At 41.7% G+C, this 12,343-nt stretch overlaps 1 protein-coding gene across 1 annotated transcript in view; it reads right to left on the bottom strand.

Annotated features, from left to right (window-relative positions):
• Positions 1–499: 499 nt before the first annotated feature.
• The window catches only part of LOC117531318 (heparan sulfate glucosamine 3-O-sulfotransferase 3A1-like), an 86,448-nt gene continuing 74,604 nt past the window's right edge, over positions 500–12,343 (bottom strand). The window contains exon 2 of the mRNA XM_034194389.1: positions 500–2,046. Within this exon, the coding sequence (XP_034050280.1) occupies positions 1,425–2,046 (622 nt within the window). The 3' untranslated portion in view covers positions 500–1,424. The remainder of the gene's footprint in view (positions 2,047–12,343) is intronic.

Below are 12,343 nucleotides of genomic sequence, written 5' to 3'. Positions count from 1 at the left end.
TCTGGACCAGTGACCGCTGGGATAGGCTGCAGCTCCCCGTGACCCTTCATTGGAATAAGCAGGTACAGAAAATGAATGAATGAATGCGACTGTCTGACCTCCAGTAGCATTTGAAGACCTGTAAAAACAACCATTTCAAAGTTGGGGAACTGATATTTTATGTACAGCTTCTTATCAAACAGTTGCGACTGTTAGCTTGTAGCTCCTACACTTGTCCTCCCTCACCAATCATCGTAACTGCAAAGGGATACCAGTCTTGGCACAAATTAGGATAGTCGGGTGTCGGAATTCTCAAGAGCTTGCTGAAGATCATCTTCCAAAGGTTGCAATACAAAGTCCTCAACAGGTCATTGACCACAGGGACACAAAATTGCAAGCTTGGACAAAAGTAAGCACAGACATTTTATGAAGACCCTTTTACATTCTGTTGGCTGTTGTGGAATTATCGTTGAGCTATTAGACGCTGTGCAGTATATACGCTCCAGTCTCAAGCAAACACTTTGCATATAACATCTTTTATTCAAAAGTGAACCATAGAAATTCCAACAGCTATCAGCACAACAACATTTTTAGATAGTTTAAAAATCAATTTTATATTCCTTTGTGATGCTCACCCTGCAAAAACACACTGGTTAATTTGTGTCTTTAGAGGCACATCTGCTTTAGTGGACACAAATTAGGAACACAACTTAGCCATTGTTCTCAGGCTTCCTGGATTCATAAAAAAAAAAAAAAAAGACTTCCATGCACACATTGCCTGGAGGCAAGGAGGCCAGTGACATCAAGTGTATTCAATTCACGAGGAGGCATGTTGAGGAAATTTGAGTCGTGTTCCCTTTGAAGACCTTTTCCCCTGTGCTGAAGCTTCTGTGGTTTGAACAACAGTGAGTGTCATCGAAGCTCGTAACTTCATTCAGGTGGAGAATAAACGCCAAACTGGAAATGACAGTTAAGTAGAAACAAATGACTTCCCACTTGTCCATGTACGATGAAATTAACTCCATTCAAAATACTTATATACTGCTTATGCACTTGTGAATAAATACATTTCAAAAATACAATTTATGTTTTTTGCCTTCTCTCAGTAGAAAAAAAGATCAAATTGAAAAGCAGCTGTGTGTTTAAAATATGGCAATAAATCGCTTACGATCAACTTTCATCAAAAGCTGCTGATTTTACCCATCTGATATGAAATGCTGCACACATTAATAAGTGTCACAATCATGGAAGTCCAAACAAAATAAAATTAAATAAAAATTCTGATAGTGCAGGGAAATGTTATGCAAATCTTTTCATTTTAACGTATCTCCACCACTGTGGATTTGAGGCAGCTCTCATGGTGAAAAATAAAATATTGCATATCTGGTGAGCCACTGAGGGGAGATTGAGCCGATTCCCCCCTGTCAGTGTGAAAACCATCACATTCAGTCATCCCAGCCAAAAACACGTCCCGTCATCTGGTAGAACTTCATGTTGAAGGGTCTGTAGAAGTCCCGTAGTCTCTGCACCACCTCGGGGTCAATGTTTGGATGGGTCCGCCCTTTGGTTTTGCCCAGGCAGTGGGGCTTGCTGCTGCCCTCTGCCTTCTTGAGGCACGGGAAGCCCTTAGTCTGGTTGAAGTAAAAGTGTTTGTCCGTGATGATCCTCTTGAGACCCAGGAAGTCCTGCACGCGGCCCAGCTCTCCGGCCGGGTCGCTGATCAAACGCTCGCCGCTCACAAACAGGATCTGCTCCATGGGGAAGTACTGCAGCCAGTTGTCCAGGTGTTTGGCGTAGATGCCGATCTGGATGGCGCTCCACGAGGTGTCGATGAGCCCTGTAGTCCTGTTTTTGAAGGTGAGGCTCTCAAAAGAGGGAATGTCAGGCTTCTTAGACAGAGTCTGTGTGTAGTCCGAGATCGCCCTGGTGACTGGATCTCTCACTACGACGATCAGCTTGGTGTTTCGGGACATGGCGGAAATCCTGGCTGGAGCTTCTCTGGTCACAAAGTAGCTTGGGGTTTTCTCCATAGTGATCTGACCCTCCAGTGTTTTGGGCATCAGCTCTCTATGAAGAGAAATTGGAGACAGAAAGAAAAGGCATGAAACATTTGTTTGACCTGTGATGCTGGTGAAGCGACACTACACGAAATGTTACAACTTATTAAATGTAGAACCCAATCAATCAAGAGTAACACTGGAAATGATGTGTTTCCTTTTCTTTTTCCTCAGTCTAACTATCAAGAGGTGATGCTAAAGAATAAAGTCGTCTTTCAGATGTGTGCCATACTCGGGCACTGAAGAGGTGCTTTTTACTGTGGCTTTAGGTCTCATGAAATCAGGACGGATTCTCATCTGGACTTATTTGAAGAGATGAACTTCAACTTTTTAGCTCTAAAAGCTGATGATACTTTGGTGTTTACTTGGCCTTATCCTGTTGCTGGGGTCTTCGAGGTATTTATGTGCTTGTGTGGTTGACGTCATACCTGTCCAGTTGCTCTCGTGTTTTGTACAATAACACTACTTGTACTCTTAGTGATATGAAGTTTGGGGTTCCACAGGGATCTGTTTTGGGCCCCCTGCTATTTTCCCTGTATGTAGCACCCCTTGGGTGTATACTGCTGGGTTTTGGGATTGACTTTCATTGCAATGCTAATAATACTCAATTGTACATGCCAGTAACTGCTGGTAATCTCAGTCAAATAAAATCTTTAGAAGATTGGCTTGCAACAGTGAGAAGTTGGATGTCGAGGAACTTCCTACTTTTAAACTCTGATAAGACTGAAATGATGGTTCTTGGTCCGGCTAGGCATTGGCATCAGTTTGATTGGCTAGTGCTTAGCTTGGGTTTGTGTGTTATACATCATACGGACAAAGTGAGGAATCTTGGGGTAATTTTTGATCCTGCGTTGTCTTTTGACCCCCACATCAGGGACATCACGAGGACAGCTTTCTTCCATCTGCAAAATATAGAGAAAATCCACCCCATCCTGTCAATGGCTGATGGTGAGACCCTGATTCATGCTTTTGTTTCTCTCTAGATGGGATTATTGCAATGTCCTAGTTTCAGGATTACCGCATTCCAGCATTAGGGGTCTCCAACTGGTTCAGTATGCTGCTGCCAGACTTTTGACACGAAGCAGGAAATTTGACCACATTACACCCATTCTGGCATCTCTTCACTGGCTGCCTGTTTCTGTGAGAGCAGATTTTAAGGTTCTCCTACTATCTTATGAAATTGTTCACGGACTGGCACCTTCTTACCTGGCTGACTTAATAAAACCCTACGTTCTGGCCTGGGCCTTGTGCTCCTAGGATGCAGGACTATTTTGTGTTCCGAGGGTGAATAAAAAGCCTGCAGGGCAACGAGCTTTCTCTTATCGGGCCCCCTTTCTGTGGAACAGTCTTCCAGCGTTTATAAAGCAGTCAGATTCTGTGGACATTTTTAAAGCCATATTGAACACGCATTTGTTGTATATTTTGTTTAGTTAGCATAATTGTTACTATGCTTTTTATTGTTGTTCTTATGTTTTATTTCTTTTAATATTTATATTTCTTTTACTCTTTTAATTATATCTTTAATTGTGCGTTTAATCTTTTAATTTGTTTTTGGGTTGTTTACACTGTGGTGAGTTGGCGTTCTACAAACTGAATAAATTTAAATTGAATCAAGCTCCAGGGAGAACGCAACATGGCTATTGTGTTGTAAATGACCTTCCCTGACACTGCAAAAAGTAAGCCTCATCTGGGTTTCCCCAAGTAACCTCTCATTTGACATGAAGTTGTTCCAGTGACACACTGGAGAGATGTAGTACCAAAGGCACCCAGTAGATGGTTGAAGTTACTGTCTCAAAATCAATACAGTAAGACCAGAAGAATCACACCTTTAAACACCCAAGCCAAAGTCAGTCTCTGGCCTTTATAAAGTATTGATGCTCAAGCCTATTATTCACTCACTATAATACAGATTAACATATTTATTTGAAACATGAGGACAACAGCAGTCATCAGGATCATAAACAGTCTCACTTTAGATAGAGTTAGATTACACAGAACTTCATTAATCCCTTGGGAAGACTCCCTCAGGGAAATTGAGGTTCCAGCAGCATTGCATAGCAGCACACAGGGTAAGAAGCACACAAAGTATCAAAAGTGAAAGTAAAACAAACAAACAAAAGCAATTTGCACACATAAATATAAATACACAAATATAAATACCAGACATACTGATCCCTACGGGTTTACTGGAAATTACTGTTCCTCTCCTTCCCATCCTCTGTCTTCCTGTTACTTGAAGGAGTACATGTTATTTGAATATGGTCAACACGTTTTTTCTTGTGTGGAGTTTTTCAATGGATTTTGGTTAATTTGGGGGTAATGAATCCGAATCTCATGCCAGTTTTTGCCAATGACATCACTTTTTTGAGATATGAAAACACATTTCTCATATCAAGCATTGATGCAAAAGCTGCAGTCTCACACATAGTCTAGTTCATTATGTAATTTCGCCAGATTTTTGTGGAGCGTATCAAAACTATACATTTTTGGAAACTTTATTGTATAAGCAATCAGAAAAATAATGTTTCCATTTGCCCTGATACCTATATGTCCGCCATCTTGGATTTTACAAAATGGCTGCCGTGATAAAGGTTTTCGTCAATATTTTAGCTTCTAAATAACCTAGAGGTTTTATTTTGACAGCTAAACTACCATTTTCAGGGCCAAGGAATCCAATGGTATCAAAATAGATAAGCTAGAATCAACCACAAACTTAATTGACTGAAATTTTCCTTTTTTTTGAATGTTTTACAAGTGATGAGACATGAATGTTCCACTAAATTAATGTCTATTAAGAGCCAACATGCTCCTCATGACAGAAATGTGTTTAATCTTAAAGGCAATCAAGGAGTCTTTACATATCATCACCATCATCATCATCATCAGTCTCATACTTGTTCTGTGTGTCCTCATCATTCTGACATGCACTGCCGCACTGGCAAAGATCAGTGCAGGATAAGTTCTTTGTTCTGCAAGAACATCTGGCAGAAGAACAGTCTCTTTTGCACTGACAGCTAACCATCTCAATGATGGCCTCTGGAGCTGGAAGGGCATCTGTCATGGTTGGTTTCAGCTGGCCATCAGACTCCTTGTGGTAGCCATTCTGCAGGGGATCCATTTGAGAATCCTGCAGAGCAATGCTGGCCTGTCCCCACACTCTAGCTTGGATATGGACTCTCAGGACATGTTGTCTCAGAGCTCCAAGGGTAGGAGGTAGTTTGTCACTTTCTGCCATATGCTTGCAGAAGAGATGCCATCGCAGTTCAGAGATGGTCTTGATGTTGATGCCTGTAGGGGAGTAGGTTGCACACACAAAGCTAGCCAGAGTGGCCAACATAGTTTCAGTCACTTGTGCCTCTGTTGAAAGCATCTGCAGACAACTGATTACATCTTTATCTGCCTTCATGTAGACTTGCAGCCAGGTTGCTTTGCCTATACGAGAGAACCTTCCAGTGTTGTCAGTGCCAGTGAATGCATGGAATGCTGGCAAAGCCTTTGCTCTTTCTACCCCTATTGCTCTCCATATTGGCTCTATCCCCATAACCCCAGAGGCCATGGAAATGGACGTGTTCTTCAGCATGAGGTCACAGTTTGTTATGACTAACACTAGGACATCTGTGTCTGGGGAGAAGAAAACCATCTGTGCATCCGGTGGGTTTCGCTGTGATGCCAGGACAGCCTGGTAGATCAACAGTGTGTCTGCTTCTTCATGATTGTTGTCCTGGAAAAGCAAGTCTTTGTTGCTCCTGGTATGCCCTGAAGAAGAGGTGATGACCAGTTTGTGTGATGTACTATTGTACTCTAGAGTCTTTTCAGCAAGATAGGTGGTCAGATCAGCCTTCGTCTTGTCATGTGAAAGGAACCTGCTCATTGAGATGTGTTTTATGTTTGTGTCATCTTGGACCTGATACTGGATTGGTATTCTTCCTTGCCTTCTTTTATCCCTAGTAACACGCTTCAGAGAATCATCCCTGTATGTGTCAAACACAAGGATGATTTCGTCATAATCTCGTGTGAGGGACATTAGCCTGTCACTGAAGCATTCACTGAGATGTTTGACTGTAACTATTGTTGCTGGTTTCTTGGCTTTCTTCTGCAGAAGAACCATTCTGATACCAGGGCTATCTTGCGACTTGGAGCATCTGGTGTGGTGTCCATCCCATCTTCTGGCTGCTGATCTTCCTGTTCAGTTTCTGCTGTAGCCAACTTGTTGAGGAGGTGGATCAACTTTGATTTGTCCAGGCATGGCAGGATTGTACCATCTGGAGCGAAAAGGACTCTTGGTGTCAGAGTGAATTTGTGGTTCCCAATGGCCTCTTTCTGGTTGATGTCTCTGCTAGACCTGGCCAGGACCATCAGTCTGCCATACAAGTTCTTGGTCTCCTTTAGATCCACATTCTTGTCCCGGAGTTTTACTGTGGTTTTCTTGTTTGCAGACATGAACATCTTGTTGTTCTCCTTCTTTACGGGTGCCCATAGGCTGACATCTCCATTGATTCGCTCTGACACATAGTCTTCATACAGCTTCTGACCAGTCACATCTGCATTCAAGATTGTTGGTACATACTCATCAGGGATATAGACATGAGTGATCACATTGTGCAGCTTGTCACCTTCAGCAGCAAATGGGTTTCCATGTTTCAGTATGGCTGCCTTGATCTTGTTGATAACATCGTGCTCCTTCTTGACAGCACTTGGCCCAAGGTCATAATGCTCTCTTGTTTTGTCAGGTTCCAAGTCAAACTGACTCTTGAACTCTTTTGCAACACGGGAGAGTTCTGGTGTGACCATGAAGAACCTCTGTCTGGCATTGGCATTGTTTGAGATGCCGATGAGTCCAGAATGAATTTTCATCAGCTTGTTCAGATGCTCACATGCATGGTCTGCCCCGATGGATACAAAGGGAATGTCATTCTTCGTGATTGCAATGTTGCCTGCTTGCAGCTCTTCCCAGGTTTCAGGCTGATTGGTCCTCAGATCATGCATGTCTGTGATGTATCTGGGCCACAGTCGCTTGTATCCAATCCGGTCAAAGGCAAAGAAGAGCTTGCTCAGCTGCTCTCCGGCTTGGAGATGAAGCTCCAGGTCAGCATTCCGGGTTGCAGCAACAAAGAACAGGATTGCTTCTACTCGATGTAGGTAGTTAATCATTGCCTTGAACATTGCATTCTTGGATCTTTGTTGCTCCCATTCTTGGAAAACTCTGATGAGATCAGCAGTGGTCAAGGCCTCAAGTAGGGTGGTATTTGCTTGTTTCACAGACTCAGCTTTTGTGTGCTTGCTCCCCTCAGAACAGGCAGCTTCAACTCCCTCTGTTGCCTTCAGACAGACCTTTTTCAGTTGTGGGTTGTCCTTGAAGGACTCCTCCAGTGCCATTTCATAGAGAGCTACATATGAATAAATGTGGGCATGACAAGCACGCTTGTAATGGGTACATTTCAGGATTTGCCTTGTTGTTGCAGACCCATAGACATCAGCTTCTATCCAGGCATCATCAATACCAGAGTTCTCCATGGAGGCACCAAGAGCACGGAGGGCAGCCATGACAACATGTAGCTCTCCCAGTCGTGGGACAACAGTACGTTTCAGGTCAGGTCTGGCATCTAGCAGTTGGACCACCTTCTCATAAAGAGCCATGTCAAATGAAATTACAGTGGGGTGATCTTCACCAACAGCCAGTTTTCAGTTTTCAGCTGACTTGCTTGCATGATCACAGTCAGCAGGGTTGACCACTCATGTGCCACCTCTGGGAGTAGTGGTAGGACTCCGACCTGGGTCAGTGGCTTGCTTTCAGACAACAATGAGTTGTATCCTGCCCAGCCTGGAATATTGCTTGATGCTTCCCCTGCTTCCATTCTGGATAAAGCAGTAGCAACAATCCATCCTAGTTGTGTCAGCTGGTAGGATACTGAGATTCCCTTGCTGGTGACAAAGTGTTCTGTTCTCTTGACAAGCTGTGGTCTTGGCTTGTCACAATGCAGCATATCTACATGGTATGGAGTGATAGATAGACTCTGGGCATCCCCTATCTTCAAGGGTGGTGCCATTGGTTCTCCAGAAACCTCTGCCTTCTGGTATACATCAGTAATCGTTGCATGGGTGGTTCCTTTCCTATATATACTATATACGACAATACAACCACCACCAACTTACATGTAGGGTACAGCATAGGTGTAGGAAGGTATTTTGAAGTGTGTGTGTGTGTGTGGGGGTGGGGGGGCGATGAGTAAGAAGTGCATGCTCTAGGCATGTCCCTTTTAGGAAAGGGGGTTTGGGGGCACCCTCCCCCAGAAAATTTATAAATTGAAGTATTAAATAATACAATTTACTGCAATCTGGGGCAACAAAGGCATTTTTACTGGACTTCACATTTCACTTTTTATCAAGGATGGTTTCCAATATAACCTTGAGTCCCACATTTCATATTTATTTATCAAGGTTCTCCCTAGTTGCCTCACTGGGAGAGCTCTGCTGGCCTTCTATGAATAAGACAAGCTGCCTGCCTGAAATGTTCAACATACATAATATAGGCTTACTACAATAATCAGACCACTAGATAAAAATGTCCCTGTGTTTGGTGCTTAGTACGACTAATGACCAATTTGTCTTATGAAATTAGTAAGTACTTGCAAGAACTACTGTAATAAATGTCCCAATACATCTACAACTAGGAGCATTGGATTCCATGGCCCTGAAAATGGTAATTTAGCTGTCAAAATGAAAGCTCTAGGTTATTTAGAAGCTGAGATATTGACAAAAACCTTTTTCACGGCAGCCATATTGTAAAATCCAAGATGGCGGCCATATAGGACTTGGGGCAAATGGAAACATTGTTTTTCTGATTGCTTATACTATAAGGTTTCCAAAAATGTATACTTTTCATACTCTCCACAAAAATCCAACGAAAGTTAAAATCCAAACATAGTGAACCTGACCTCTTTAGCGCCATAAACGATATTACGGCTCTTGTTCACATTTCGCGACCTTGGTTCAAAAATTATGCTTTTAAAGCTGCTTTTGTGCATGATTAGTGGCGTCAAACTCGTGAGTGAATGAGCAACTTTTGCGTAATTCATCAATATGGAACATGTAGATTGCAAATAAATGTGATGTGATCGAGGAAATCTGAGCTCAGATTCAGATTCAGCACCTCAAAATTAGCCTAAAACAGTTTTAAAGTCCATGCAAGAAAAAAAAAATTGTTGACCAGTGTAATCTGAAGGTACTTAAATATGCTCTATTTTCCCCTTCCTTAATTAAATTCAATCCCACTTTTCTTTAAAGATGGGAAGCCATTCAGCCATTTTCCTTCAACTTTCACTTTGCTTCCTTCCAGCCACCTTAAGGACAGTGACCTTAAGCAAAGTGGGTAAAAGCAGCCCATGAATGATTAACACGCCCTTCCTCTACCATTTAGAGCCTGAGCAGAAAACAGCTTTAAAATTCACCAAAGAACAGAATGCACGTGTCAATTATTCATCTGCTTGGTTGGTGCTGCTTAAAACGAGACCCGGCGCTGACAAAGTGGCCCGGCCTGCTCAGAGTGTGGAAGCAGTTTGCCGACTGTGACAGAAATATTGAAACCCTTAAAAACACATGCAGGTCCTCTGAAACGTTTGCAGAATGTAGAGACTAGACACGACATCAAGCTCTTTGCTGCTTGCAGGGCCGTAACACACCTACATCACAAACCTCACGCAGACTGTCCTGATTTGACAGACACCGTTTTCCTGCCTTGGAAACAGACTGGTAAACAATCATGCACTGCTTAAGATTAGGGCTGAACGATTAATCGCATTTACAATAATATCGCGATATCATAGAACGAGATTTCCTAATCGCAAAGGACGCGATTTGAAACGTGATCTCGTAACGCACGAGAGTTGAGTGCAAGCCGAGCAAAGAAAGCAGCCACAAAGTGTAGTTAGCAGTAGCACTGCGCTAACCTGTTGTACAATGGCTTCAGGCTCGACTGAAGCGGACTCAGCTCAAAGTTTGGAACCAAAGAGGGGCAGTACGTCAGTTGTGTGGAATTATTTTGGCTTTGAAAATGAAGATGCAGCGCAGCGTCAGGTATTGTGCAGAACCTGCCTTGCTACAGTTGCTACCTCACGAGGCAACACCACGTTGAGATCAGTAAGCTTTATTTGTTTTATACCTGTAATTGTATTTATTTATAGATTGTTATAAATGTATAAGGTTCAGTGTTTAAAGTTCAGTGTTTAAAAAGAGTAGGCCTACATAGGCTTACAAAAAACTAAAGTTGAACAAGTAAAGTCAGTTTGTTTGCATTGCTGTTGTGTTGCATTGTGTTGTTTGCACTTTAAAAAATATATTGTTTATTATGAAACGGATTAATTAATTCTGTTGTGTGTGCGTGTGTGGTTTTTTTTAATGCACAAGAAGGGGAAAAATAATCGTATATTAAATCGCAATTGCAATATTGAGGAGAAAAATCGCAATTGTTCAGCCCTACTTAAGATGCACAGAACCAAATGAGAGACATACAGAGGAAGCACTTTGAAAAGGACACCAACTATCAGGATGAATGTGACGGCTGCTTTCACTCTTTGCATTTAATTGACAGTGATTATTCTTCAGTACAATAAATAGATCCATGATTTTTTTTTTTTTTGTGGGGGGGGGGGGGGGGGGGGTGCATTTGGTACTTATTCTGCATAAAAACAGTCAATTTAAAAACATAGCCAGCCAAAGAAAATTTAATGCTGTATGGCCTCTGGGGTTTTTAAGATTACAGTCATAAAAGGAACTTTCTCTGGCACCACTATAATTTTATTCCTTAAGATTTAAATAACAGATTCATAATATGATATTGACAATATGATCAAAATTCATGCCACCTGGAAACAATTTGGAATTTCTCTCACACAATGGGAGAAATTCCAAGCAATCACATTTGGTAACGATGTCAGATCACGCGGAGTCTTCCCCACATCTGCCCAAAGGATGCTGGAAAGGACACGGCGACTGCCAATCAGAATAAGGAAAGGCAGCATGATGTCAGCTGGCTGCTCGATCTAACAAAATAAATCAAGATGGCGGAAATGATTTACAAGACATCTTATGGATGTTAGCATGCACACCCCAGGTCAAAGGTCACCTCAGAACCTCACACATGCGCACAGGCATTTCCTCCTGTAGTTCATCTGCATGATGCTGCAAGAAGGATATAGAATCTATTTGCTATGGAACTGCAGGTAAATATGTTCTCTTCATTAAAATGAGCTGTAATTTTTCAACATGTTACAAGAATAAACCAACATTATAATTTTGTCAGTTTTGTGAAACTTGAAAGGCCACATGGCTTTAAAAAAAAGAAGACAATATTAAAGGACTATCACTGAGCCAAAAACAGGACCAGGTTAGATTTTCATTGATGTTTTTTTTCTGTCTGTTTTAGCTAAAGAGTGAGTTAAATTTTGGTGTGGATCCGAATCAATGAGCGGATTGTTTTTAATCTTTGTTGTCATGTCATCTGATTTTGATCATTCCTTGGACCTGTGATCATGACTCATTTGATTTTGCTCCAGTGGTGAATCCTGCCTCTGAGCCTTGATCCTGATTCATTTGGTCTTGATTTTGCCACTAATCTTTGATATGGTCTAAATTGATTATGATCAAAGGGGAAAATCCTGAATTTGATCTTTAACCCTGATTCATTTGAGGCTGATACTGCCATTGATCCAGATGATCTCTTTCCTTTGGTCTTTGGTTCTGATTCCTATATTTTTGATCCTGCCTTTGATATTTGATGTTTGAACCTAAATCATTTAGTCTCGATGACATGATTAAAGCAAATAACATTTCAGATCCAAGTTTGACACTGTATAATTTAATTCTGATGAATGGGGCTAATCCTAATTTAGATTTTTTTTTAATCCTAATTCCTTTCAGGCTGATCCTATATCTGATATAAATAAATAGAACCATCCTGTCATTGATCCTGATCAAGGGGCATATCCTGCCTTTTGTCTTTGTTTTTCCTTTAATCTTGATCCTGCGTTTGATCTTTGATATTTGAACATCAAACACAAACGTACCCTCCTTGGTGAAGTTCAAAGATCACAATTCAACAATTAGGATCAAAGATCAGGATCAAAGCTCAGCAATCAGGATGATGGTAAAGAGACTCGTGGACCCTTATATAGGTAGGCTCTTAGTTGATCAAATAGATTTTGTCTAATCTTTTTTTTGTCTTGTACTTTACTTGCTCATGTTGCTTTTATATCCAAGTGAATGGGAAGTACTGCGCCCATCTTCATTTGCAGTCTACACGTAAAAGATAT

Source organism: Thalassophryne amazonica, chromosome 18 (assembly GCF_902500255.1).
Source record: "Thalassophryne amazonica chromosome 18, fThaAma1.1, whole genome shotgun sequence".
NCBI lineage: Eukaryota > Metazoa > Chordata > Actinopteri > Batrachoidiformes > Batrachoididae > Thalassophryne > Thalassophryne amazonica.
The sequence above is the reverse complement of the archived record's forward strand: the minus strand, read 5'-3'. Positions and strand labels throughout refer to the sequence as shown.